Raw genomic sequence first — 26,218 nt, forward strand, 5'->3', positions numbered from 1 at the left:
TTGAAGCCTGGGATTGCATCATCGTCATGAGGCAAGGCTAGGTTCCTTTATCTAGTCGAGGAATAATCAAGACCTGGTGCATGGACAATTGTGAGATCTTTTTAATTGTTTAGCGCTGTCTTAAATTCTACATTCGTGGGTATTTAATTATTCCTTGTTTTAATAGGTTATTATTGTTTGGATCTATTGGATTAATGTGCCCAGTTATTCAATCATTTGAATGGTATACTGCCAATTAAGACGGTGGTGCGTATCACTTGCTCGTCTTAAAATTAGTGGCAAACAGCACAATTTAATTGCCTCGCAAGCAATTTAATCTGTGTCGTAGGAATAGTTAATCTAGTTTAAATGAACCCACATGTGTGTTTGTTAACTAGAATTGGGTCTCTCTAATTCTTAAAGTTGTAAATAGATTAAATCTTACGAGCTTCTCTGGGGTTATCTATTTTACAAGGGAGTAGTTTATGAGCATCTCTGGACTACCATATAACTAAGGAGAGATTGGTAGTTTGGCGGTTGCTGAATTGTTAAAACCAATTTACTTACGAACGTGTGAATTATTCCAGGTATCCATGATCAATTGCGTGAGTCGGTGCCGAAATTATTTCCTTGACTAGCTTGTGTCAATTAATTGTTTATTATATACTTTAGCTACTGCACTATTTACGAAGTGGAAATTCAGTATCCTTACATCTTTAATTTGTTCTTTATATGTCCCTTCCTAAAGCCCCCCAAATTATCTGTGTAATAAATCTGCCAGTTCCTGAGGAGACGACCCTACTTACTACTATACTCATTTAGTTTTGAGAGTAGGCATTGATATAAATTTTATTTTTGGTAGTTTGACAACCACCAGCCAACAACTCATTTGATGATTGTTTAGTCTTTCTTATATTATATATTAAACTTTTATTCTTATTTTATTTCTTCAAAACAAAATTTATTTGGAATCTTTTAATAAATTTTATTACTCCCCAAACTCTATAAATTATGAAATGGATTTAAAAAATAACATATCACACAATTCATTTTAATATCGTTCATAATAATTTTTTGCACTTAAAATTCATAAATAAAGTAGATAATTACACTTAGATAAAATTTTATACTTGAAATTTGATGGGTTACTAATTGAATTTTGGTTTTGTTAATTCTTATAAGAATTAATGATTCTATAATAAATTAGACTAATTAAGCATTTACTATGGCACAATTTTTTTTATAGTTTTAATCATATCAAAAATTATGAAATATAATATTTAAATATATTTAGTGACCCGTCAGTTGAACCACTCACCTACTGGTTGAGCCAGTAACCCGTTCACCCATCTCTTTTACTGGGTTCCTCTCTGGCCGGATTTAATAACTATGCTCTAGATACATTTGTTATTTTTGATAAATCACAATCTATATTTATTTTCTTCAGAGGAGAGAATGAGACACTTATGTCCTATGGTTTTTTCTTACATTCTTGTTTAGAATTTGCTTCTTACATTCTGAAGTGCATCAAACAAAAGAATATATTTGTAACACTTCAATTGAGTGATTTTCTTCCCTCCTCAATATTTGTGTATCAACAACCCCTTTTTCCCTTGATTTAAAAGCTATTGGACGAGCCAAAGTCGAGCAAATTCTGACATAGGTACAGAAAAGAGGGAATAAATGCAATTTCATCCCAGTGTTTGGCGTGCAGTATCAATTTAGTTCTTAATATTTTGACCAAATAAATATAGTTCCCTAAAGTTTGTGATAAAAAATTTAGGACAATTTATTGCAAATCACATTAATTAGCTAACCATCAAAATCAAATTGGCATTAGTCAAAAGTTTTGACTTTATATTTTGGGTCCTTAACATTTGAGTTTCAATCAATGTAGCCCCTTAGGTTTCAAATATTTATTATTTTTATGGTTTGAACATGAATTGATACAGTATTTTGGCTTATTGGTCTAATATCAACCAGACCACTTGCAGGTGACATCCTATACCACCTAGATGCTTCCCATTCCTTCTTTTTTTCTGATGGATTCGCCTTGTTAGTAGGAAGATTATACCTTTCAAACTTGGCCTTCAAAAATGAGCATGTTTCTGGACTTCCAAAGGTGCCAAATGACTGATATGAACAGTCTGTCTTTAACCCTTGGGCAGGTAGATAAACCCATAAAGAGAGGTATGGGAGAGAGTCTGGAACTCTTTTCACAGTTCCTACCTTTGACTATGAAACCAAGACCTTCGTACGGCCTGCCGGTAGTAGTGGTGAGGTCTGTATTTACATTGATTGTCTTGTTGCTTAGAGACTCCACTGAGAGTTTAAAGCAAGTAGTTGTATGTTCGACAAGCTAGTGTTAAGCATATTACTCATAAGCTAGTGACTGAGATTTGAACTCCATCATTTGGGAATTTTTTCTTTCTACCTGAAAGATGGTACAATGACTTATGGGTCTTTTTTTTCTCGTGCTGTATCGGAAATCTTTTTTAGTTACTTGGATGTGAGAGGTGGAGAGCCAATCCTTCTTGGAGCTTTAAGCTCAGACCTGGTGATTTGATTTAGTGCACAATCTTCCTTGATTTGATACCGAGCTGAGGGGAATTTAGGAAAGCAGCCTCATTGGTCGTCTGCCTCATGACCTCTTGCTTATGTTTTGGGTTAAGCTTAGGCTGAAGAAGGGATTGAATCAATCATAACGATCCCATCAAGCAGAAGAATAAGAATAAGGAAGGTAAGTTCACTCAATGACAGACAGAGTACTGCCCTTGCTCTTGGTTGAATTTGCCAGCGGTGTGAGAGGAATAGCCTTGAATCTTGAGAATGAGAATGTTGGGATTGTTGTCTTTGGTAGTGATACTGCTATTAAAGTCTCTTAACTAGAAGCACCGATTCCACTTGTTACGGAAAAAACTGGAGAGAATCTATCAAAGAAGTCTAATATGTAAGTCAGGAACCTAATTTTGATCCAAAGGTTTAAACTATCAGATCATGAGCCCTTATTTACATATTAACCGCCATTTTTTCATTTCTCAAATCAATGTAGGGTACAATTCTTTAATTATAAACCTAACAAGACAAACATGGGATTCATGGACCACTATCCAGAAATCTGTGAGTCTTTTCATTGGACATATCCTGTGAAATAAGCTGCAATCGATACAGTATTTTCAAATTAGCCCTTCTTTTAAGTTACATGAGCATTAGCGGAATTGATTGTGGCTCCCTGCAGTATTCTCTCTGAAAAAAAAAAATTTGGGGATTGAAGCAATACTAGATAGAAAATGGCAAGAAATGAGAGTACTAAAATCCTCATCTTTGAGGGGACTGGATAGCTACATAGCGAGAGAAATTTCTAATTTTGTGATGAATTTTAAAAAAATTCTACAAAAGGGGTGATTTTGGTTGGGTATTCCGTAGGGGGCCTTCGTATTTGCGAAATACGAGCTCAGTAGAGCTCGCATTAATAGAGCGTATAATTTATTTAATTTTTTTTTGGGCTCTCATTAAATTTTTTCCAGAAAATAGTATGAGCTAAATGCGAGCTCCTAAATAAAATTTTTCAAATAGCTCGCATTTGATAAATTTGACCTCCAAAAATTGTATTTAATTTTTTTTGTTAGATTTCGCATTTATAAGTATGACTTTCAGAAAATTAAATTCAAACTTGCTAGAAAAAAAAATTTAAAATGAAATTTACGAGCTCCCACCAAAATGTATCTTTTTCAGAAAATGTTGTTTATTTTGTAGAATTTGCCTTTACTAAAATGCTGTCGGTAGTAAAATCTTATTTTAAAAACTCTACTAAAATCTTATATTTCGCAGAAATGTTAGAGAAATGTTATTTAAAAATCTGTAATTAGTAGAGGAATAAATTTTTTTTATTTTAAAACTTGCACGTGCCTAAAGTCATCAAATTTGTGTTCTAAAAAAAATCATATTTCTTTTATATTAAAAAAATTGGTAATTGTACGGTTGAAAATACGTTATTTTATTATAATACATTTAAATGGTGGAAAAAGTACACATGCATAGTTCTTTCTATTTCATATATCAATGAAAAAATAGAATGAAATTGTTAACATGTAAGGCGTTGACTATATTTTATGAATAAAATACTAACTTTTTTTCCTTTTTTATCAAATAATTTTTTTTTATCAAATTCTAATTTTCCTTTGTTATTAATGAATCGTATTTATTCGTTGACACCGACGAATATTAGTTATAAGAATCTAATAGTTAATAGTCATTAATATCTGTTACAATTTCAACTGTAATTTTAGAAATTTCATAACGCAATGTTTTTTAAAAAAATTATATAAGTTATTTTTATGAAGTGCATGTTATTTGTTTGGTAGTTGAAAAGGAAAAGAAAAAAAAATTAAATCAAATATCTAGCGATTAAATCTTGCGTGTTTTACCTTTTTCAATTATTGGCAGGATTACTATTTTGATTAAAAAAATAAAGCGATAATCAAGGTAAATTTATTGTCATGCAAAAATCCTAAAACCCTAAGTGCTGAAGGCGTAAAACACGAAATCGTAAATCTTAGAAACCAAATCCTTGTAAACCCTAAAACATTAAATCAAGGTTGTTGGGTTTATTAAAATCCATTAAAAAATATTTTTGTGGCACGATAGGATTACTATTTTAATTAAAAATCTAAAGTCCTAATCAAGACACTCTATTGTCAAACTAAAATCCTACAACCCTAAACCCGAAAGTGCTATTCTCCTAAAACACTAAATCTTGATCTCTAAAACCCTAAAACCCTGAATCCTAAAAGCCTCAAACCCTGAGTGCTATATCTAATGTAGTCAGTAGCTGAACCAAAGATAAGATGTTTTCTTTTGTCTACAACTCATTTGGTCTTCTCTTTTGTTGCAGAAACATGTGCCACCGATATCTGTCCCTTAAAATAGTTGGAAAAGTTGTGAAAAAGGTAAAGGAAAACGGCTGTGCCACTTGCTGAAGAGATAGGCAGATCCGAGCCTCGGATCCGAGGGTTGAATATAGATCTGAGCTCGGATCTTTAGGATCCGAGGACTTCCCATGATGGATCCGAGGTCGGATCTTCTGACCTTGGATACACTCCTCCGGAAGTACAGACGAGGGATCGGATCTCTCTTTGCTCTCACGGATCCGAGCTCGGATCCGTGCCATTAAATTTTCAGTTTTTTCGCTTCTTTCCTTTTTCCTTCATTTTTCCTCCTAATTTCTTGTGTACTTTATCCTCTGGATAATCCTTACACTTGTTTCAACTAGTACATGAACTTCATATATCGATATCTCTCACATTTCACAAAATTAATGCATTAATCCACTCATTAATCCACTCACAATTTCACAAAATTGAACATTTTGGCCATTAACTTGAAATATTGGAAAATTTTTTAAAAATTTTTTACAGAGTTTCCCCATAAAATGGACAAAACTCCCTGTCAACAACCTAAATTTCAAGAAAATTAACCACAATACAACATTTCCAAATAAAATTCCGACATTTTTAAGCTATAGACAACTCAAATCATGCATTCCAAAACACAATCCCCATAAGATAAAGTAATCCTTCCCCCACACTTGAATTTAACAATGTCCTCATTGTGAACAAGGTAATAGAAACTGAAACTTCTCTCAAAATAAGTGATGATTCAAATTGAAGCCATTAATCCTCACGATCATCCAAATTTTGTTCACAATGAAACAAAAGAGTACAAAAAATCATGAGTAGCTCAAGAGAATCCAATATGAAAACTACAAAGTTTAAACCGAACACAATAAAAGAAAAATATAGCAACAAAAGATGTAATCAGCTAAAGATCTTCATGGCTGCTAAGAACGAGGGTCTACTGCCTCCTCATTTCCATGAGGACCCTGTGATGTACCAATATGCCCCTCCTCCTGCTGAGGCGTCAGAGTAGGTGACCAGCGGATATGGAAATGATCCTCGATCGCACGAAGACAGCGATCACGTCTGTCGAGTCGTTCTGTCATCATTGTCTCGGTCTGGTCAATGCGCTCGACGACTCGTGTCTCCATACAGCATATGGCATTGAGGAGCTCTTGCCACTTGGATCGCGACGGAGGTGGTGGTCGCGAAACGGGTGGAGGAAGAGTCTGCTGTGCCCCTGTCTCTTGAGCTTCTGGTTCCTGCTGAGTGTGAGGTGGGGGCTGAGCAGAAGTCGAAGCTTCTCCAGTGTCTCGAACCAGAGCAGCTCCAAAATTTGTCGAGATACTCAAGGATTTGAGTATCGAGGCACTGACCTCGTCGGCGGACCTAGTGACAATGGCTCGTTCGGTTGCAAGAGGAACCTTGAGCTTCTAAAAAATGAGAGATAGCAGCCGAGGGAATCCAAAGCAAGTCTCGCCAGCCCTCATGCGAGCTGTGGTCCGCATGTAACTGATGATGATGCTGGGTAAAGGAATACCAGTCAACTGCTCACCCACACCATGCATCATCTTATCCAAAAAATAGATGTCACTATTGCGGAGCTCCCGTTTTTCACTCCTCTTGGGTACCACATTGAAGGCGAAGAGATAGAAGATCAAGTGGTACCTATACTCGAAGGATTCGGCATATACGGTGAGTTTCTTTGAACTTCCTCGCTCCCTATATTGACCCTTTAGACGTGCTACCGCTTCTCCCACCTGCCAAGGGTCGCGTGCCTTGAATTCCTTAGTCAATTTAACATCCACTCCTTCGTCTTTGAGTTTGGCGATTTTGGCGACTGTATCCCGGTTAAGAGCCACTCTCTTCCCTCGAACCCAAGAGACGATGAGGTTGCCACTGTGACTCTGTTTGCTTTCTACATTGGCGTAGAACTCCCGGACCAGATTGGGATAGTAGTGCTTGGGCAATTGAAGGAAGTTCTCCCATCCGAGTCGCTTGAATGTCGTAGAGATGTGGTAGTGCGCATCCACCTCCGGTGCCAGGTGCTTTTCAATGATAATTTCCTTATCCAAGCTTGCTTCGTACCACTGTTGATTCTCGAGTGACGTGAATGTAGAGGTGTCATAATCTGGAAGCGGCTCGTCGCGGCTAGTGGATGCGGTCTTCCGACGAGACCGAGGTGGTGGCTCAGGCGAAGGAGATTCTTCCTTAGGTGACTCTTCATGTGAGGGAGTGCGCTCCTCGCTTGAAGAGGGTGAAGGAGTGCGAATAATAGCCCTTCTTGTGCGAACCATTGTGCCTATATTAAGAACAAGATCAATGCACATTAAAAGCAACCTAAATTCCTTGAAAATACATTCCAAAAAATATTGTTGAAAAGTAATTTGAAAAATTTCGGCAAAGTTTCCCCTTATAAAAGGACGAAACTCCCTGCCAACAATCAACAAATTGAAGCAAATACTCTGCTTAACACATTCTCAAATCCACTTTTAACATTTAGAAGATATATCTTCAATAAGGAAATCAACCCTCGCATGATAAATCCAAATGTGTGAGGTTTAAAACCATTTGCAAGCATAGAATATTATCTCAAAGTAAAATGGACCATCAAAGACAATGTGCTATTAAATTAAGCCTTAATCAGCAATTGAACACAACATCTCCTTGTGCATTACGAAAAACATCCTCAATTCAAACACTTTTCAGCTTCTGTCTATTTCCCTCAATGCAATACATACAATCCACTATACTTGCTACAATTTTTCATAAAACTTGCGTAAAAATGAACTTCATTTCAAATTGTCAAATGCCAATTATACAAAGAACCAAGAAATTGTCAACAAAAGTATAATGTCCTTTCATGAGAAAAATTATACAAAATTTATCACCATATTAACAAATTTCTCAATTCTAAACAAACAAGCATTTCCAATGACATATACTAGCACAATGTAGCAAAATTATAGTAATAAAATCCAACATATGTGCATTTCCCAAATTTGTAGAAAATTACTAAAAAATTACTAATTGAGAAATGTAAAATTTCAAAGAAAGTTGAAAATTGTTACCTCAAATGTGTAGAGTGATGATAAAGGAAGATGATGATGCAAAAATTGAACCCAAAACAGCCCAAATTAGCCCCCAAATTAGAACCCAAAACTAAAAATGAACTTCATTTCAAATTGTCAAATGCCAATTATACAAAGAACCAAGAAATTGTCAACAAAAGTATAATGTCCTTTCATGAGAAAAATTATACAAAATTTATCACCATATTAACAAATTTCTCAATTCTAAACAAACAAGCATTTCCAATGACATATACTAGCACAATGTAGCAAAATTATAGTAATAAAATCCAACATATGTGCATTTCCCAAATTTGTAGAAAATTACTAAAAAATTACGAATTGAGAAATGTAAAATTTCAAAGAAAGTTGAAAATTGTTACCTCAAATGTGTAGAGTGATGATAAAGGAAGATGATGATGCAAAAATTGAACCCAAAACAGCCCAAATTAACCCCCAAATTGACGAAGTTCAGTGCAGCCCCAATTCAAGTTTTTGAAGATCAAACTCACCAAATTGATGTTTTTGATTTCAAAAAACTCAGGGTCAATGCTCACAAGAGTATTTGGGATGTTTTTGTGGTGAAATTTCAGAGGACTAATGGGCAAAATGGAAGATTGGTGAAGGAGGGTTAGGGTTTCGGTGAGAGAGAAGGAGAAGAACGCTGAAAAGTGAGGAACCTAGCCTGCGATTTCATTCATATCGCGAAACGATCCGAGGTCGGATCCGTTCTGAATGCCCTCGGATCCGACAGGAGCTCGGATCCTCACCTCCGGAAGCACAGACGAGCCGTCGGATATGTCTGGAATTTCTTGGATCCGAACTCGGATAAAAAAATTCGAGATCGTATCCATCTGGGTTTTTAGGATCCGAGCTCGGATCTGTATTTCTCGGATCTGTATTTCTCTGCACTAATTGCAGAAACTGCAATTTTTTAAACTTTTTCTCCCTTTTCCGGTCAATTTCAAAACACGCTTTGGACTAACTTTTTATCAATTCTAACCTCTCCCGCACATGTAATATACCAAAAATACAATATTCAATTTCTCAAAACACATCAAACACATCTTCATTGAAAATCGAGGGGTGAGGTTCTTTGATCATTTTTTTGCATTGTTACACCAAAATGGCACTTTTGGGCATTAATGCACATCAAATGAGTCCATGAGCATTTATAAACACGTTCTCACCAAAACTCACCTGAATATACTGAAAATTCAACATTGTATGTATGCTTGGCAATTCTAAACAATGTGAAGAACGAAGTTAGGTTATAAAACCTCCATTTTTTTACATTTGTTCTTCAAATGCACCTTCAAGATGGAAGTTTCGACATGTAACTAATTTACCGTGTATAAACTATAGGAGAGGTTAGTACAATCCATGCCTAGTACTCATATAAAGTGAGAACTCATATAACCTACATTTCTTGTTTTGTTTAAAAGAGTACTCATATAAAGTGAGAACTAAGATATGCGTGATGGCATTGTTCCACTCATATTCGTGAAATTTTAGAATATATACAAAATGTCACAAAAAAAAGTATGTAATCCATAAGTTAGGTTATTTATACAATAACGATATAAGTAGCGTGCAATCAATGCTGCCCAAGTTTCCCATGAGTACCACATGTTGTTGGTTTGGGTATTTTTTGGCTTCGACGTGGTTGGTTTGCCACTACTGTATGGACCTAAGTAATATGTGTCAACAGTGTAGCATCTTGAATTTGAGTGCTTGTGCCTTCACCTCCTTCACATTGCTCAGAAGTATGATGATGTGAGTCCCTATCGGGCGTAAACTCTGAAAAAGTCACAGGGGACCTACCACTCCCAATCGATACACCTCTCTCATGCATGACTTCGGTATGAGGGGTGACAAAAGTAGATGCGCCAGCTTGGTCCTCAGTAGCCATTGAACCTCCATGGAATCCAGTTTGTGTGGCGGGTTCTGGTGATCGGAGTTTGCGACGTCGTCTACCGCCATGCTGACTTCCGTGGGTATTTCTAGGAGTTTGTTGAACACGACATGGATCAGCATGTAGTGGAATGTCCTGTGGTACGTGTGGAGGGCGAAATACAAGTCGGCGTGACTCTCCTACATGATGCAAAGATGTGGATGCAAAGTCCGTCAACTCTTGAAAGTATCTGCTGTATTGTTCATCACTAATTGCAAGAGAGTCCTGTGCCATGAAATACATGCGAGACATGGCATCGTTCTGGAGAAACAAATATGAGAATAAGAAGGAGATACTGTGGTAAAAAATAGTTTAAAAAAGTGAGCAAACTCAAAGTAATTATTAAAAGTGGGTTGGAAATAAACTTACAAGATACTGTGCCCTAGCATTATCACCCTGAAAGCCCTCTGGGAAAGCGGGAAATCGACTCGGATTTGAAATATAAATCCCCGTCTGCTCCCGATACCACTGAACATACTCATCCGATGGATATGTAGTATCTTCAATTACAGTGCCATCTTGTACATGCTCACGTCGATCAGTCCAAATATCAATATATTATCTATGCGTGGTGTTCCAGTCTTGATTCGCCCTACCACGACGATCTAGAGAATGTACAGCTGCCTGATTATCCGTCAACCTCATATCAGGCAGGGATTGATGAAACCCAAACTGCCGCATAACCCGATGAGGGAGGTGCGGCTCTACTACATCCCAGCAAATAAGATACGTTACGGACCTCCAAATATCCCGACCCGCAGTACAATACGCAGGAAGAGAAGCGAGAACGTCCTCCGAATATGGCTGCCATATGAACTGAAAAAAATATAAAATCAAAGTTGTTTCATTTTGTCTATTAAGAAATAATAAAACTTCCCAATATTCAAATTGGACAATTTCATGAAACAACTGGTTGGCTAATAATAATAGATTGGCTAATAATAGCACAATACATGAAACATAAGCAACTGGTTGGGATTGATCAAGATGAATGGGAACTCAGGCAATATAGCAATTTATCCCAATGGATAACCATTTCCGATCATCACTTCAATCTCAGTTCAGGCATCATTGAATATGCCCGTTAACTTTGTGCTTTCTTTTGCTTTTGTGAAAAAGTAAGTAAAACATATTGGCGTAGACCTTCTAGAAATTATTTCACCACAGCTTCATCCATCAAAGCCTTAATCTGGATTATTATTCTATCGGAACAGCACAAGTACTCATATTATTCTTCATTTCCATTTAATTACATGTTGAACTATAACAAAAAAAGCATGGGACCAACATTACAACCGAAGTTAAACTTTGTTGGATCCATGAATGCATGTACAAGCGATATCATGGGACCAACATTACCTATTGGTCCAGTGAATACGGTATTAACTACAGGCATTTGGACGATTTCTTCCTTCTCGATATAAATCTCCGCCATGTATGAAGCTCTTTCGATCCAAAGATCGTACATTACATCAAGAGTTTCATCATCCACCACTGCGGAAACAGTATATTTGGAACTCTCCAACAGTTGACGAAGAAACAATTTCAGCTTAAACATCCCTTTATCAACCCCAATATAGTGGTAAATCCTGTCAACCAACTCCCCGTATCCAATTCTATACCTCAAAGTGAATGTCCGGTTGGAAGTACGAGGCAAATAACAAACAAAATCACCCTCGTAATGTATTTCTCCTCCCCAATATAGGTTTACCCGCAGAGGTCTTTCTACAGACATGTCTGTGAAATGAATCCCTATTTTGGGGACAATAAATTAGAATTAGTAGTCCAAGGGTCCAAACAAATGAAAGAGGGCGGACGCTAGGTCGAAATTGGAACTATTAAATAGACTAATTGCGATCCAAATGTTTATGAAAAAATTAAAAATATGTATGAAATATGCTATAAATGACGATAGGAAAAGCCTAAAACTCCGAACGAAATTTTTAGAAAATTTGGACAGAGTCTCCCCTAAAAATAGACTAAAACTCCCTGCCAACCAATCCACAAATTTCACTAAAACTCCCTGCCAACCAATCCAAACAGGGTTTATATGAAGTAGTAATGACATTTGTCACACTACATATTGTCAAGAGACCTTATAATTTTCAAAGTACAAGTATAAGAAATGTACGGGAAGTTATATATATTTGGGCTCCACATTCACACCGCATAACAAGATCCACATTCACAATGATGTGATATTCTAGCAATGAATCTTATAAAATTAATGTTTTTCCCTGTAGCTGATTTTGCCACTTTTTTAGCATTATAGATTTTGCCAATTACAAAAAATACTACAAGGTTGGTCATTGACTTTAAATCCATCAATTCGCCATAAAATAAATCCGTATTTCATAGTGGTTTGGACTTCTGTGGACTTCTATGGTTTGGACGACGGACTTCCCAAACCAGGTCTCTACGCTTGTGTCACCAACCTTGTAATAGTCAGTTGCCCTCACAAAGAAAACTCTATAAAAAATTCGACAGAATCTCCCCTATAAATGGGCTAAAACTCCCTGTCAAACAATCCAAATATCCATGAAATTCAAAAGCTCCAATCTATAAACTACATTATGTCAATAAAATTTCTAAACTCCAATTGCAAAACATACAATGTCCAATGTAGATAGTGTTTCGACCAAAAATAATAGCTGCGAAATAGATTTTAAAAACAAAAACTGAAAAGTGGGCACTTGCCACCCAAATTTGGTACATAACCCTTGCCCTCACATTGAGTATTAGAGACTTTGTCTACTATGTGCTTAGCATTTTAGAGAATTATTTTGTACATTAAACTAGTCATAAATGATTAATTATTATCATTTTAAATTACACAAGACATATTAAAGTACTAATTATTGTAATTATTATCATTTCAAATTATACAGGGCGTATTAAAGTATAATTATTGTAAATGACTTTGATAACTACATTAGTGAAAAATAAGTATTTGTCAAATATATTTATATACACTTGTTAAAGTACGACAATGGTGTCTAAATGTATATAACAAAAAATTAAATGGCATGCTAAGACTGTTAAAGCAACGGAAATGCATCCAAGACAACTTCAATGCTCGGCATCAAATTTCGGAAATTGCTAACATATATTGTAATTTCAAAAAAATTTATTTTCCCATTTTAGTTCAAGGCCCTTATTTTTCTAAAATCTTCTCTAGAAACACAACTCTAATGTACGATTTACCCATAGCTGCCCTAGAGAAATTCGTTTCTCATTTGCATCTCATGTTTAATTCCCTTAATTAGAACCCATTTTCTATTTTAAATGGAACTTGACGCTTTTTTCTTTTTTTTTGTTTTATCTTCTTCAACGCAAAAAATAGACATTTTTAAAAAAATTATAATGATATAGAAATTTCTAAAATTATGATGAATTTTAAAAGAATTCTACAAATGGGACATTTTGAGCATGGGATTCCGTTCAAAGGGTCTTCACATTCAGCAAATGCGAACTCACGGAGCTCGAATTTTCGAACAACGAAATCCAAAAAAAAAAAAATTAAATAAAAAATAACCAGATCTCGCATTTATGAAATGCGAGGATCCGAGCTCGGATTATTTCTGGCATCCCTCGGATCCAACAGGGTTTGGATCCGTCTCAATAGATGATCAGACGAGCCCTCGGATCTCAGTTACCAACTATGGATCCGAGGTCGTATCACCCATTTTCGCCTTTGATTCTCAAAGGATCCGAGGTCGGATCCGTCTGTGTTGCGTCGGATCCGACCTCGGATCTTGCTTTTTCTGCACTAATTGCAGAAACTGCAAATAAACTGCAACAAATTGGAAACAGAAAAATTGCAAGAATTCGAAAAATGTAACGTATATCTTCAAATCCACCACAAAAATTACAAAAATAAGCACAACCAACATCAAATTTATACCCAAATTTCACAACAAATCTGAACTTGCCCTTGGATTCAAGTATTCAAGTATTAATTCAAGTATTAAGTGACGCATTGCAAGTGGAAAAGCCTCACCTTTATGCTGTTTGAGAGTCACAATGGGACGGCAATGCTGGCAAATTTTGGGAAGCGCACTCGCGGAACCAGTCTTTGGATGCTCCGGTGTTTGGATGCTTCGATGTGCAGAACCCAGCTCTGTTTTCTTTGTTTTGCTGTTCGATAACTCTGTTTTCTTTGTTTTGCTATTCGACAGACTCACTTTTCTCTTTTTTTTTTTCGAAATGGGGTGTTGGCGCTCCTCAGTGTGGATGTCGGTGACCTCGCACTGACCTCGCATTCCGCGAATGCGAGGTCAGTGGGATCTCGGTCACCATACTGACCTCGCATTCCCCGAATGCGAAGACCCCATTTTTAGAAAACACTCCGCGAAACGCCCTCGTTGTAGAATTCCTTTTTTTTTTCCATCATAAACTAAGAATTCACCCTACATGGCGAAGGCAAGCACAAATTTGGGATATCCAACTTATGTCTATTCCAGGCCTACCTCCCCCAACATAGATTTGCTTAATGAGTTCCATTCTTCGGGTGTCACAATATTCAAGGTAATATTCTTTTACATGATGGATTTGCATGCTTTCTTTGTTAACAAGGGACGAGGAGTTCAAGTGGAGAACGACAATCGGATTTGGGTAAACTGAATCCTGTATCTAGGATGAGGAAACTAAAGGGGAATTCCACATTATGTTGTTTGCATCACATGCAACTGTAGATTATGCATATCGTCGTGTACTACGTACGTAATGGGAATTTTGACATTCACTAGTGTGATTCTCTCGTCACATTCCTATTAATATGATCTAGGCATGTGCAAACCTAGAATAGGATTTTCCCATCATAGTGGGACTAATCATGCACCCGCCAAACTCAATTATCTATAGAATTAACCTTCTAAAAGTAAATCGAACACTATCACAATTGACTTAATATAGAAGGGTACTATCTGAAATTGTCAGAAACTCAAGTTTTTGGAATTATCCCTATCATTTTTGTGTTGGTAAAATATACTTTATTCCTTGTAATTTAGTGCTTTTTTCACATGACCTCCTGTGGTTTAAAAAACTATATATGACCCCCTCTTAATTTGGACTAAAGTGTCAAAGTGATGAAATTTGCATTCCATAACGGAGTCAACTAAAATATCAAAAGCACATCTATGTAAAGTTTGAAATTATTTATTAACCACATGGGGATTATGTATATATTTTGAAAATCATAAGGGGATTATATGGTAAGCACTAAACTATAAGGGGGTTGTGTGGTAAAATACAAATCATAAGGTGTTAAAGTGTCATACAAATTATATTTATATATTTTGATCACTTTAACCGTTTTAGTTTTTAAATAAGAGTATTCTCAACATTTCTGTGGATTCCATTATAAAGGATCATTTCCATCATGTTGCCATTTTTAAATCACGAGAGAGTTATGCATAGATTTTGAAACTATAGAGGGTTTATGTCAGAAATTGCTTAACCACAGGAGGTAAAGTCCCTTTTTGTTATACAATCAAAATGGTAACTGTAACAATATCAGTTGCATCGAAGTATATATCTGTTCTTTTTTTTTTTTTTCAGCAACGGTAGTTTTTGTATTGAATAGACAAAAGGATATACACTTATATGAGCAAAGGCTCAAGCAGTACTATACACAAGTGTTAGACACACTGAGGATTAATCCATTCCTCATCTTGAAATAGGCCTAAAGCATAACCACTAATCAAATCACATCTGGAGTCTAGTCTCCTATCTAAACAAAAGGAGCATTTCTGAAACAAAGCTCTTAAATTGTTAATATCATCAGTCAGGGTAGCCATTTTGATATCCTTGGCTATTCCTTCCGTTAACCCTTTCAACAGCTGAGGGCTGGATATGTAGACTGTAATTTTCTGCCATTGCTGTTGTTTGGCCTTTATAATGGCCATCTTCACAGCTTCAGCAATATTCTGCACCTGATTCCTTGCTTTCCTATCAATAAGAGCCCAAGCTGCCACCAGTTGATGATTGACGTTAGTTGCTATAATCCCTGTGCCAATTCTATTAGTTGGTTCTTGCACTTGAGTTGAGATTCTGATCTGCATTTCATCACGTCCTCCCTCCTCTGGTTTTTCTTCCTCTTTATCTCTTGCAGCAATCTCAGGGGTCATATTCTCTTTGCTCCAAACTGTTGCTTGCTCATGCCATTCTTGTTGAGCCTTTATGACTGTTTTCCAGGGATGTTTACATTTTGCATTAAACTTCCACTCATTTCTCCTCTTCCAAATTTGCCAAAGGATGTTCACGGTTAATTCTATATGTTCCCTGCCCTCTGTCCTACATATGGCATCCAGCATAGCTGTCCACCAGGTTGTGAAGTTCCCTGTCTGATCAGACAACCCATCCCACTGTACTGGTGCCATCTTCCAAACCTCTTGAGCTCTGCTGCAATGAAAAAACATATGTTCAGTTGACTCTTCCTGTTCACCACAACCATCACAGATTGGATCACCTTGGTGTGTTCTTTTGAAAACAAGGTCGTTAACTGGTAACATACCATTTAGACACCTCCAAATGAAATGTTTTAACTTGCTTTTTAACTTCAGTTTCCACAGCCACTTCCATTGTTTCCCTTTGGAATTTGCTGAACTTGTTTCTGCTTCGTTTTCTCTACTTCCCCTGGATTGAGTTCTCTCTCTACACAGCACCTTGTATCCTGAGTTGACCGTGTAGTTGCCATGACCACTATGTACCCAGTAGTTACTGTCTTCCCTACCAGAGATACTGATAGGGATATCCAAGATTTCCACCGCATCTTTCTGGTTGAAAGTTCTAAGCACTAATGGTTTATTCCACCTAAAACCACTGATCAACTCATCCACTCTTCTGATATTACAGTTCTGGGGCATTGCAGAAGTGACTTTCCCATCCTCATTACCAGGGATCCAACTGTCCTCCCAAATGTTTGTTGTCTTGCGATTGCCTATCCTCTTTCTAGTTCCCTTTTGCACCAAAACTCTTACATTCATCAGACTTTGCCAGATCCATGAAGCACACTTTGGGACTTTACACTTGAAGATAGAATCCCTATGGAAATACTTTGCCCTCAAAACCTTGCTGACTAAGAGGTTTGGTTTGGTAATCAGCCTCCAAACCTGTTTAGCCAGCAAGGCTTTGTTAAACTTCTGTAAGTCCTTAAAGTCTAAACCTCCCTCTTTTTTCTCCATGGCCATTCTTCCCCAGTAGCACCAGTGCATCTTATCTTTCCCTTCGGTTTCTCTCCACCAATACTTAGCAAAAATGGAAGTCACTTCTTTGCACAGTGTGTTTGGAAGTTTAAAGCAGGACATTGTATACACTGGCAATGCCATAGAAACTGCCTTCAATAAGACTTCCTTCCCTCCTTGGCTGAGTAGCTTGTTCTTCCAGTTCTTCATTCTCTTGCTGATACTGTCCTTAATAAAACCAAAAATTTGCTGTTTTGATCTAGTTATCACCATAGGGAGCCCCAGATATTTTCCTTGAGTAGCTACCTGGATTGTGCCAAGGCTTTGTCTCACTTCCCTTTTCCTCTGATGACTGACATTGCGACTGAAGAAAACTGAGGACTTTTCCAGATTTATGGATTGACCAGACCCCTTCTCATACTTCCTCAGAATTTGAACAAGTTCACTTGCTTCCTCTTTGTCAGCATTACAGAAAATCAAAGAGTCGTCAGCAAAGAATAAATGAGTCAATCTTGGCCCACTTCTGCATATCTTCACCCCTGTGATCCTTTTATCTCCCTCAGCCTGCTTCAGTAAATTGGAGAAACCTTCTGAGCACAAAAGGAAAAGATAAGGTGACAGTGGGTCACCTTGTCTTATTCCTCTTTCTGGAGTTACAAATTCTTGTGGTACTCCATTAATATTGAAAGAGTAGGTAACTGAGGAGAGGCAGCTCCAAATCCACTTCCTCCATACTGTGCAGTAGCCCATTTTTTCCATCATGGCATCAACGAATTTCCACTCCACTCTATCATAGGCTTTTGACATATCTAGCTTCACAGCCATAAGTCTATTCTGTCCTTGTCTCTTATTGTTCATGTAATGCAAATATTCATGAGAAAGAATGACATTGTCAAGAATTTGTCTGCCTGGGATGAAAGCTGCCTGAGTTTTGCTAATGCAGTGATTTAAAACATTCTTGAGTCTATTGGCCAGAATTTTAGAAATCACTTTGTAAACAACATTACAGAAACTAATAGGCCTATAGCTCTTCAAGTTGGTAGGATTCTGGATTTTAGGGATGAGGGAGATGACAGTGTGATTCCAGGACTTAGGCATGTTGCTAGACCAAAAGAAGTGCCTAATGGCAGCAATTAAATCAGATTTCACAATGTGCCAAAATTTTTGGAAGAACAAAGGATTCATGCCATCTTGGCCTGGTGCCTTATTTGGATTCATGGAAAAGAGAGCAGATTTAATTTCCTTCTCCTCCACATCCTGAGTTAGCCTTGCATTCATCTCAGTAGTGATAGTGGAAGGTATACCATTTAGAATCTCACCCAGACCCTCACAACCAGAACTAGCAAAAAGGACTCTATAGTATTCAGCCACTTCCTTTCCCAGCTCCTCCTCACTCTTAGTCCAAGAACCATCATCCCTTTGTATGTTGAGCATCCTATTTCGCCTTCTTCTCCCCTTCACACAAGCATGAAAGAATTTTGTGTTCTTATCCCCTTCTCTCAGCCAATCAATCCTTGCTTTTTGAGCCCAAAACTGCTCTTCTTCTGTGTAGGCCTCTTTTAACTGAATTTTTAACTCTGAGATTTTATCCTTAGCTCCTGATTCCTTAGATTCCTTTATCTCCTTAATCTGTTGCTTCACTTGATTAATTTTTAGCAAAGAATTTCCTGTGAAATTGTTCTTCCATTTGAGTAGAGCCACTCTGTAGTTAGCAATCTGCCTTGTAATCCTATACATCCTATTTCCTTCCACTGATTGTTTCCAAGCTTGCTCAACCACTTGACTGATCCCTTCCTTCTTGAGCCATCTCTTGTCAAAAGAGAATTTTGATCTTTTTTTATCCATTCGAGGCCAATTATCTATGAGCAACATACTGTGGTCTGACCCAACAGTTTCCACGTGATCACATTTAGCCTTGTCAAAAAATTGGCTCCAGTTTATGGTACTTAATCCTCTGTCCAGTCTTTGCCTAATCTCCCCTTCACCATCCCAATTGTTGCTCCATGTCCAGGGATTACCAGTAAAACCTAAATCCACAAGATTGTTGTATTCAATAAAGCTGTTAAACTCCTTGAAACTCCTCTCTGCTCTTGCATTACCTCCCCACTTCTCTTCATTAGTTAATATATCATTGAAGTCCCCAGCCAGAAGCCATTTATCTCCCCACAACTGTCTTCTCGCAGTCAAAACTTTCCACTGTTGTTTCCTAATATTAGCATCACAGCTCATATATACTCCAATAAACCACCAATCAATCTGCAGCTCCGGATCAAAAACCAATGCCTCTATAGTGAGAGCTGTTGTAACTACTTCCCTGACCTCAATATCTTTATTCCAAAACAAAGCCATACCTTCTTTCCTATCCATAGCTTCCACAATCACACTTTCCTCAAACCTCAGAATTTTTTGGACCCTTTTCATGTAATTATACCTATTTTTGGTTTCACTCAGAAATATAATATTTGGGGAGAGGAGGTTATTAGCCTCCCTCAACTGGGGAACTGTCAAGGGGCTCCCTGCTCCTTGGCAGTTCCACACCAGAACCTTCATTGAAACTTGAGGGGCCAGTTAAGGTTGGCCCCTTCCCCCTCTTGTTTCTCTCCTAGATTCACTTCCCCAACTCCCAGTTTGTTTCTCTTGTGAACAATCTCCGTTACTTGCACTTCCACCATCTCCTCATCTATCAAGTTAATTTTCCTTTTTCCTTGTTGAATAGCCAATATCCTGTTCCCACTCAGATCCCTCAAAGGCTGACGAGAGATTTTGGGAGATCTCAACTGCTTCTTCATTTTCCTGTTATGTTTCTGGGCAGCCATAGTACCCAGCTCAGAACTTCCTGGATCGATTATCATTAAAGCTGTTTCATGGCTGCCAGAATCATCCTCCATTACTGTGACTTGCATAAGCTCTTGTGTTATTTGTTCAAGACCATTTCTTTCCACTGCACCTTTGTTCTTATCAATGATCTCTACCTCCACTGGGATACTCAAACTTGCTTCCTCTAATACACATTTACTGATTCCCCTTGGGAGAGTTTCTGTAGCTTCTGAGGTAGAACTCTCCTTCTGCCTGTTCCAGCTATTTTGGATTAAGCTTTTCCTTTCCAATTCTTTACTGCTAGCCTCACCTCTTAGTTGCTGATCCTCCCTCGATTCATCCTTTTTGGACTTCTCCTTGCCTGTCATATTTTCATCATTACTCTTCCTAGTTTCATCATTCCTTCCTGCCACAGAGTCCTTATGACCAAGTTCCATACTTTCCTTAGCCTTAGGATTTAACCGTACCATCTCACCATCTCTAAAGCCCCAATAATTCATCTCAGAATTATACTTATTCTGTTGTTCCTTTTGGGGTGATGTTTTACCTATGTTGGCTCTCATCCATGGGCCATACTGATGTTCCTGCTTCCCTTTGCTTACCTGTATCACTTCCTTGCATTTCTTTTCACCATGTCCAATCACTCCACATTTGTAACAGAAGTCTGGGCACCTCTCAAATCTGAAGTTCAACCATCTCAGGATTCCATTTACTTTAACTGTCGTTCCCCTTAAGAGAGGTAGGGAGGTATCCAGAACCACTAATAACTTTAGATGTCTACCTTCCTTTCCTCCTACTTGAGGCACCACAACATCCTTTACTTCATGAAATATCGCTCCAATTTTCCATCCTGCTTCTTTTGTTATCCAGTGCACAGGTAAATTCCAGACTTGAACCCAAAGGGGTGCAAGATCAAAAGCAGAAGAGTCATCCTCAATACCTTCAAACCAGTGTTTTATCACCAGAATTTGGTTGTCCATGACCCAAGGTCCTCCCCCTACTATCCAGTCTCTATCCTCCCTGCTTGGTACATAAAACTGAAACAAGTTTGGACCCAGCTCTATAATCCTAAGATTCCTTGGATACCCCCAAGCTGAGTTCACAAAGTTCTTAACTCCAACAAAATTCACCACTTTCTCACCTTTGATCCTCCCCACTAAGCTTGACTGACATTCTTGAATACCTTTGTCAATCTCTTCTCCTCCCAGGTCAGTTCCCTCCAGCTCTTTGTCAGAAAGAGCAAATTTCCTTATCGCTTCTGCTAGTTCCTCCGCCATGGGGTATAAACAAATTCCAAAAGCAACCTACTTCCACTACTGAGAAAAACCAAGGCAAGACGGCCAATGCCTAAGAAAAAAAGAAAACGACAACTACCTAGGCAGACAAAGATGCACTAAAAGAAAAGAAAGACTCTAACCAGAAACAACCAAACTACTCAAAAAAGAGGAAAAACCATAACTTTTAACCTTAAAATCCTAAACAACCTGAGACAAAGAGATTGATCGGGGTAAAACCCCAAAAACTTTTAAAGAAAAAAGTAACAAAAGCAAGAGTGAACCATGAAAAATATGGCTGTGAGGATACCTGTCAGCATCCTAACTTCTTCCATGGAGTCTGTTTCCTTGAACCAGAATTATCGAGCTATCTTCTGCTTGCAGACACTTTCCAACGTTGAGCTGGAACCTTAATAGTGAAAAACTGTCCCCCTAATGGGGAGCTAGAATCTTTCCAGGATGTTCGGCTTTAGCTATTTCATCACTTACAGATCAAACTTCTTAATTTCATCAGCAATAATGTTGTTGATCTTTGTCTGATTCTTGGGATTGAGTGTAAAAGTTTGCGGAAAGTTTTGAAAAGTTTTGAACTCTCAAAAAAGAGAGACTCGCGCTCTTACCCAGAGAGAGAAACTCTCACTTTTAGGAGGACTTGCTTCCAATTATATATCTGTTCTCTGATAGATATGCGTATACTCTATACAGTATACAGACAAACCATAGCGGGAGAGTATGACTTCAATTTTGCATTACTGTTGAAGGGTGCATTGGATGAGCGTGAGAAACTAGTGTCGGTTCTTAAAGAAGTTGATATTGTGATTTCTGCATTAGCATGCCCTCAAGTTCTTGACCAATTGAAAATTATTGAGGCCATCAAAGTTGCTGGTAACATAAAGGTAACGTCAGTTTCTCATTTCATCTGTGGCTACGAGCACACCACTACTTGTCTCACGCACAAGGTATGTATGTGTCTCATCTAATCGATGCCTACCGAAACTTCTCAGACACACACATAGGTAAATATGTATGCTTGTCTCTGTCTATTTAACTTGTTTGAATGTAGAGGCATCAAATTATGGTCAATTTCTTCACAATCTTTGGATTGCATTTTTTGTGGATAATTTTTTTGGATTTTCACGAGAATATTTGTTTCACACATTTTCTAATCATTTATTTTACTTTACATATATCACACTTAAAAAAAGTTCTAAAGTGTTTATTATTATTGTTATTATTATTATTATTATTATTGTTATTATTATTTTTTGTTTTACAAAAGCTCCCAAATTATTGCAATCCAAATGGGCTCAAGAAACTAGACCTTAGTGGTTTCCTGTGGTCAGAGGTTTCTACCGTCAGATTTTGGATGTGAAGAAGATAGAGTAACTGTGTTGCCTTCCTATCAAGAATTCCTAAATAAGAAGAAGAATATAAGGAGAGCCACTGAATTAGCAGAAGGGATCCCATATACTTTTGTGTCTACAAATTGCTTTGGAGCATATTTTGTCAGTTACTTGCTTCGTCCACATGACCACGAGAAGGAGGACATAACCGTGTATGGCAGTGGGGAGGCCAAGGGTACTGTTCTTCTTATTGTTTTTCTAACATTCTCTTTTTTGACTGAAAGTAGTGCACACCCTTAAGATTTGACTGAAAGTACAACGATTTGAATCCCTAAACCTGTAGTCAGTATTGCATTCCATACTTTGCCTGCTTGCCAACTTATTCAAGAAGAATTGATTAAGAGAGTGTATGAGAAGGCCATGTGTAAAGTTGTTTTAAAAAAAGAGTAAATTACTAATAGCCTCCTGTGGTTTCATTTATTATCACGAAACTTTTCTAACATTTTAAAATATCCACTTCACTCTTTTATGATTTCATGTAAATTGAAAATTTAACCGAAAATAACTTATGTAATGTCATTAGTTGAAATGCTAGTAATGCACTTATTTAAATGCTAAATCAAATGACGACTTAATTAACTTGTACAAAATCATTGGGAGATTATGTGAATAAATAAAAAAACTACATTAGGTGAAGTGAATATTTATGCAAACCATAGGAGGTTAAGTGGATATTATGATTTCATTACATGCACTTTTAGAACATATGTGGTCTAATCACCATAACTGATTATGCATTCCATCCATTTTTCACTTTATATAAACTCACAAGGGGATTACGTGACTATTTTGAAATGTTTGTGGGGTCATTTGGCATTATGCAAAACTACAGGGTGATTATATGTAATTTATCCAAAAAAATTCTTGTTCATTTAGACTAAGAAAAATAATTTGGTAGAGAAATTTATGAACGTTAAGATGTAGAACGAGTAGTTATGGTCGTTACTTCAAATTGAGGATAGGTTTTCCACAACATTTCAAATAATTTCGAGTAAAACCTAAATAAGAAGATACATTTTTTATTTAAGTAGGGTTGGACCATTTAAACCTTTATTATAAGGATATAAAAAGTTAGAAAGGGTGGACAAAAAAATAGCAGAAAAAAGTAACACCATAAAGATGCAAGTCCGTCATGTTATCGTTTGGGAAAAAAAATAAATAAATAAAGATGCAAGTCAGTCAAGAAAAACTATAACACTTGCTTATTGAGTCATATATAAAGAGAACCACAATTTTAGAGACCAATTTAAAACCACATTATTTTATTTAAATTTTTTGGAAGATGCAAACCGTCAAATCTTCAGGCATTAATGTTGTAAAGCACGTGGTAGCCCCGAAAAGTACAAGTCCTCATGCGATAAGTTGTAAAGTTAAAACAGAAGTGGGAAATTAAATTGAAGATCTTTCGCTTTCAAGGTCTCTAGTCTTTACACAAAAATCCTTTTTTTTGTACTTGACCAAGATTTTGCGATGGAAAGATTATTATTTTCTGGTGTTGAAGATTGATAAAAGTTGTCCAGTATATTTACGAATTTATTCTGTCTCCTTCGTAGTTGTATTTATTTATGAAGAAGACATTGGAAGCTATATCATTAGAGTGGCAAATGACCCAAGCAGTGGCGGAAATAAGAAAAAAATTTTAGTGGGGGCAAAAGTAATACTAAAATTTTTTTCCTTCTCTTTTGTTAGTTTTTGAAGTAAAAAAATATTCACCAATAAGTTAAAATAAAAAAAAAATTTTGAACTAATTTCAAATGGAATTTTGTGACCCACATATCTTTTTAGAAAATTAGTTCATGAACCAATTTAAAATATCATATAATTCTTTCACTTATTTCAGAAAAAAATTTTGGAGGCACACTTAAAATAATATAAAAATTTTATACATATGATAGGAATTTAAGAGAGAGCAGTGGGGCCATGCCCCCAGTGCCCCCACCTTAAATCCGCCAGTGGACCCAAGAACATGCAATAGTGTTGTCATTTTTCGGCGGTCAACGAACACATTATTTCAACTTGAGTTGATTGAACTTTGGGAGGAGAAGATGGGTCGAAAGCTTAAAAAGATTCATGTCTCCGAGGAAGAAATTGTGAACCTTTCCAAGAATAAGTTAAAAATCCTCCTTCCTAGGCAGTTGAATTTTTAACTTGGTTTCACTACAATTACAAAAGAATATGAAAAACCTAGCTGTATTAGAAACTTAGAAAAGGAACTTTTAAAAATCAATAAAACGTGCCTTAGTTTTTTTTTTTTTTTGGTTAATCTTTATGTTGTTGAATTGGGATTTTTAGGATTCTAAATTATACAGTTTATAACGACTATTTGTCAATTACTTGTCTGTAGGTCTACCAGTCCCCGAGAACATACCAATATCGGTCCTACATATAGTGTGTGATTTGACAAAAAATATGTGTATTTGTGAAGGGGGGTAGCTGCAAACTTTGACGTCGAAAATAAAGATTTGGAGGCATCAAAGTTATAACCAAATTTAAAATTCACCACAATTGGAGAGCTACTTCATAATTTTGCAAACCTCTCCTAAGGTTTTTAATAATTGCAGAGAGCTTCCCTTAGGTTCTAAAAATTACATGTACCTCCCCTATTTTACTATTTATATAACAATATTGGTTCAACAAGCTAGATTTTCTCTCAAAAATCCTAAATTGCCCTTTTCTACAAGACTAAGAAAGAAAAACATAGTATATTCAATCATTTTTTCCACACTTTGTACAAATCGACAAACCTAATCCCTAGTAACCATCCAACCATAAGCTCCAAATCTAAGTGGCTGTCCAAAAGATTTCAATTATATATACAACATCGATGCTTGCCATGTAAAAAATAAAAATAAAAATACAAAAAATACACAAACATACCATTGACAACCAATTTTATACCCTAAAATTAAATCTCAATACCCAAATACCTTTTTAATACAAGCTCATCTAGCCTAAATCCACTATTACAACTCTCTTATAACCTTAAAAATATTAATACCTCAAAAGTAGAGACTAAATTTTACCTCCACAATAAAATCATAATAAAAAATTTCTCATCCAATGAAAGAAATCCTCATGCAATTATTGGCATTTTACAAAAATTTTCTTGACAACAAGCAAAATATGACTAATTTCACATCTTTGGTTCTTCTTTCTATTTCAATAATCAATTTCATTTTTATTTATCTATTAATGCGAGCCTCTTCATTTCCTTCTAGTTTGGTACATAATTAGCTTCCTCTGTCAATTTTGCAATTTTAATTTGCTAATATTCATAAAATAGAAGATAATAAAAAAAGGTATAGTATATTAACTAGAAAAGAAAGGAGCAAAAATAGACAAGAGATAGAAAAATAGAAAATTTTTTTTGGGTCTTTAAATTGAGATTTGTCTACCAAGGAAAGGGCATTTTAGGTACTTCACTATGTCAGGGGAGGTAAGTATAATTTCTTAAAATTAAAGGGAGCCGAGTGAAATTATTTGAAAGCTCAAGGGAGGTTTTTGAAATTATCCCCATTTTTAAATGCAACCCTCCAAAGCCAGTGTTAGCGGCATTTGAATGAGTACCCTTTTTGTTATTTTTTGGTGCAAGGGCGGGGCAAAGGCCGCTAACAAGAGATGATTCTAGGGGTGGCGGTAAC

The 26,218-nt window shown here is 36.6% G+C and overlaps 1 protein-coding gene across 1 annotated transcript; it reads left to right on the forward strand.

The window, feature by feature from the left end:
* The first annotated feature begins 14,312 nt into the window (after positions 1-14,312).
* On the forward strand, positions 14,313-25,010 carry LOC113711294 (eugenol synthase 1-like). The gene is made up of 6 exons (XM_027234457.1): positions 14,313-14,426; positions 21,936-22,070; positions 22,518-22,752; positions 24,131-24,193; positions 24,531-24,683; positions 24,922-25,010. The coding sequence occupies exons 1-6, from the start codon at positions 14,313-14,315 to the stop codon at positions 25,008-25,010; spliced, it is 789 nt and encodes a 262-aa protein (XP_027090258.1).
* Positions 25,011-26,218: the final 1,208 nt, after the last annotated feature.

The sequence above is a fragment of the Coffea arabica genome, chromosome 10e, assembly GCF_036785885.1.
Source record: "Coffea arabica cultivar ET-39 chromosome 10e, Coffea Arabica ET-39 HiFi, whole genome shotgun sequence".
Classification (NCBI taxonomy): domain Eukaryota; kingdom Viridiplantae; phylum Streptophyta; class Magnoliopsida; order Gentianales; family Rubiaceae; genus Coffea; species Coffea arabica.

Excerpts from the sequence above, each read along its gene's own strand:
- LOC113711294 (XM_027234457.1), top strand. The coding sequence starts at position 14,313 with ATGGCGAAGGCAAGCACAAATTTGGGATATCCAACTTATGTCTATTCC. Across the intron at positions 22,753-24,130 it reads TGGCAGTGGGGAGGCCAAGG|TTGTATTTATTTATGAAGAA; the intron begins GTACTGTTCTTC and ends TCTCCTTCGTAG. Across the intron at positions 24,194-24,530 it reads AGTGGCAAATGACCCAAGCA|TGGACCCAAGAACATGCAAT; the intron begins GTGGCGGAAATA and ends TAAATCCGCCAG.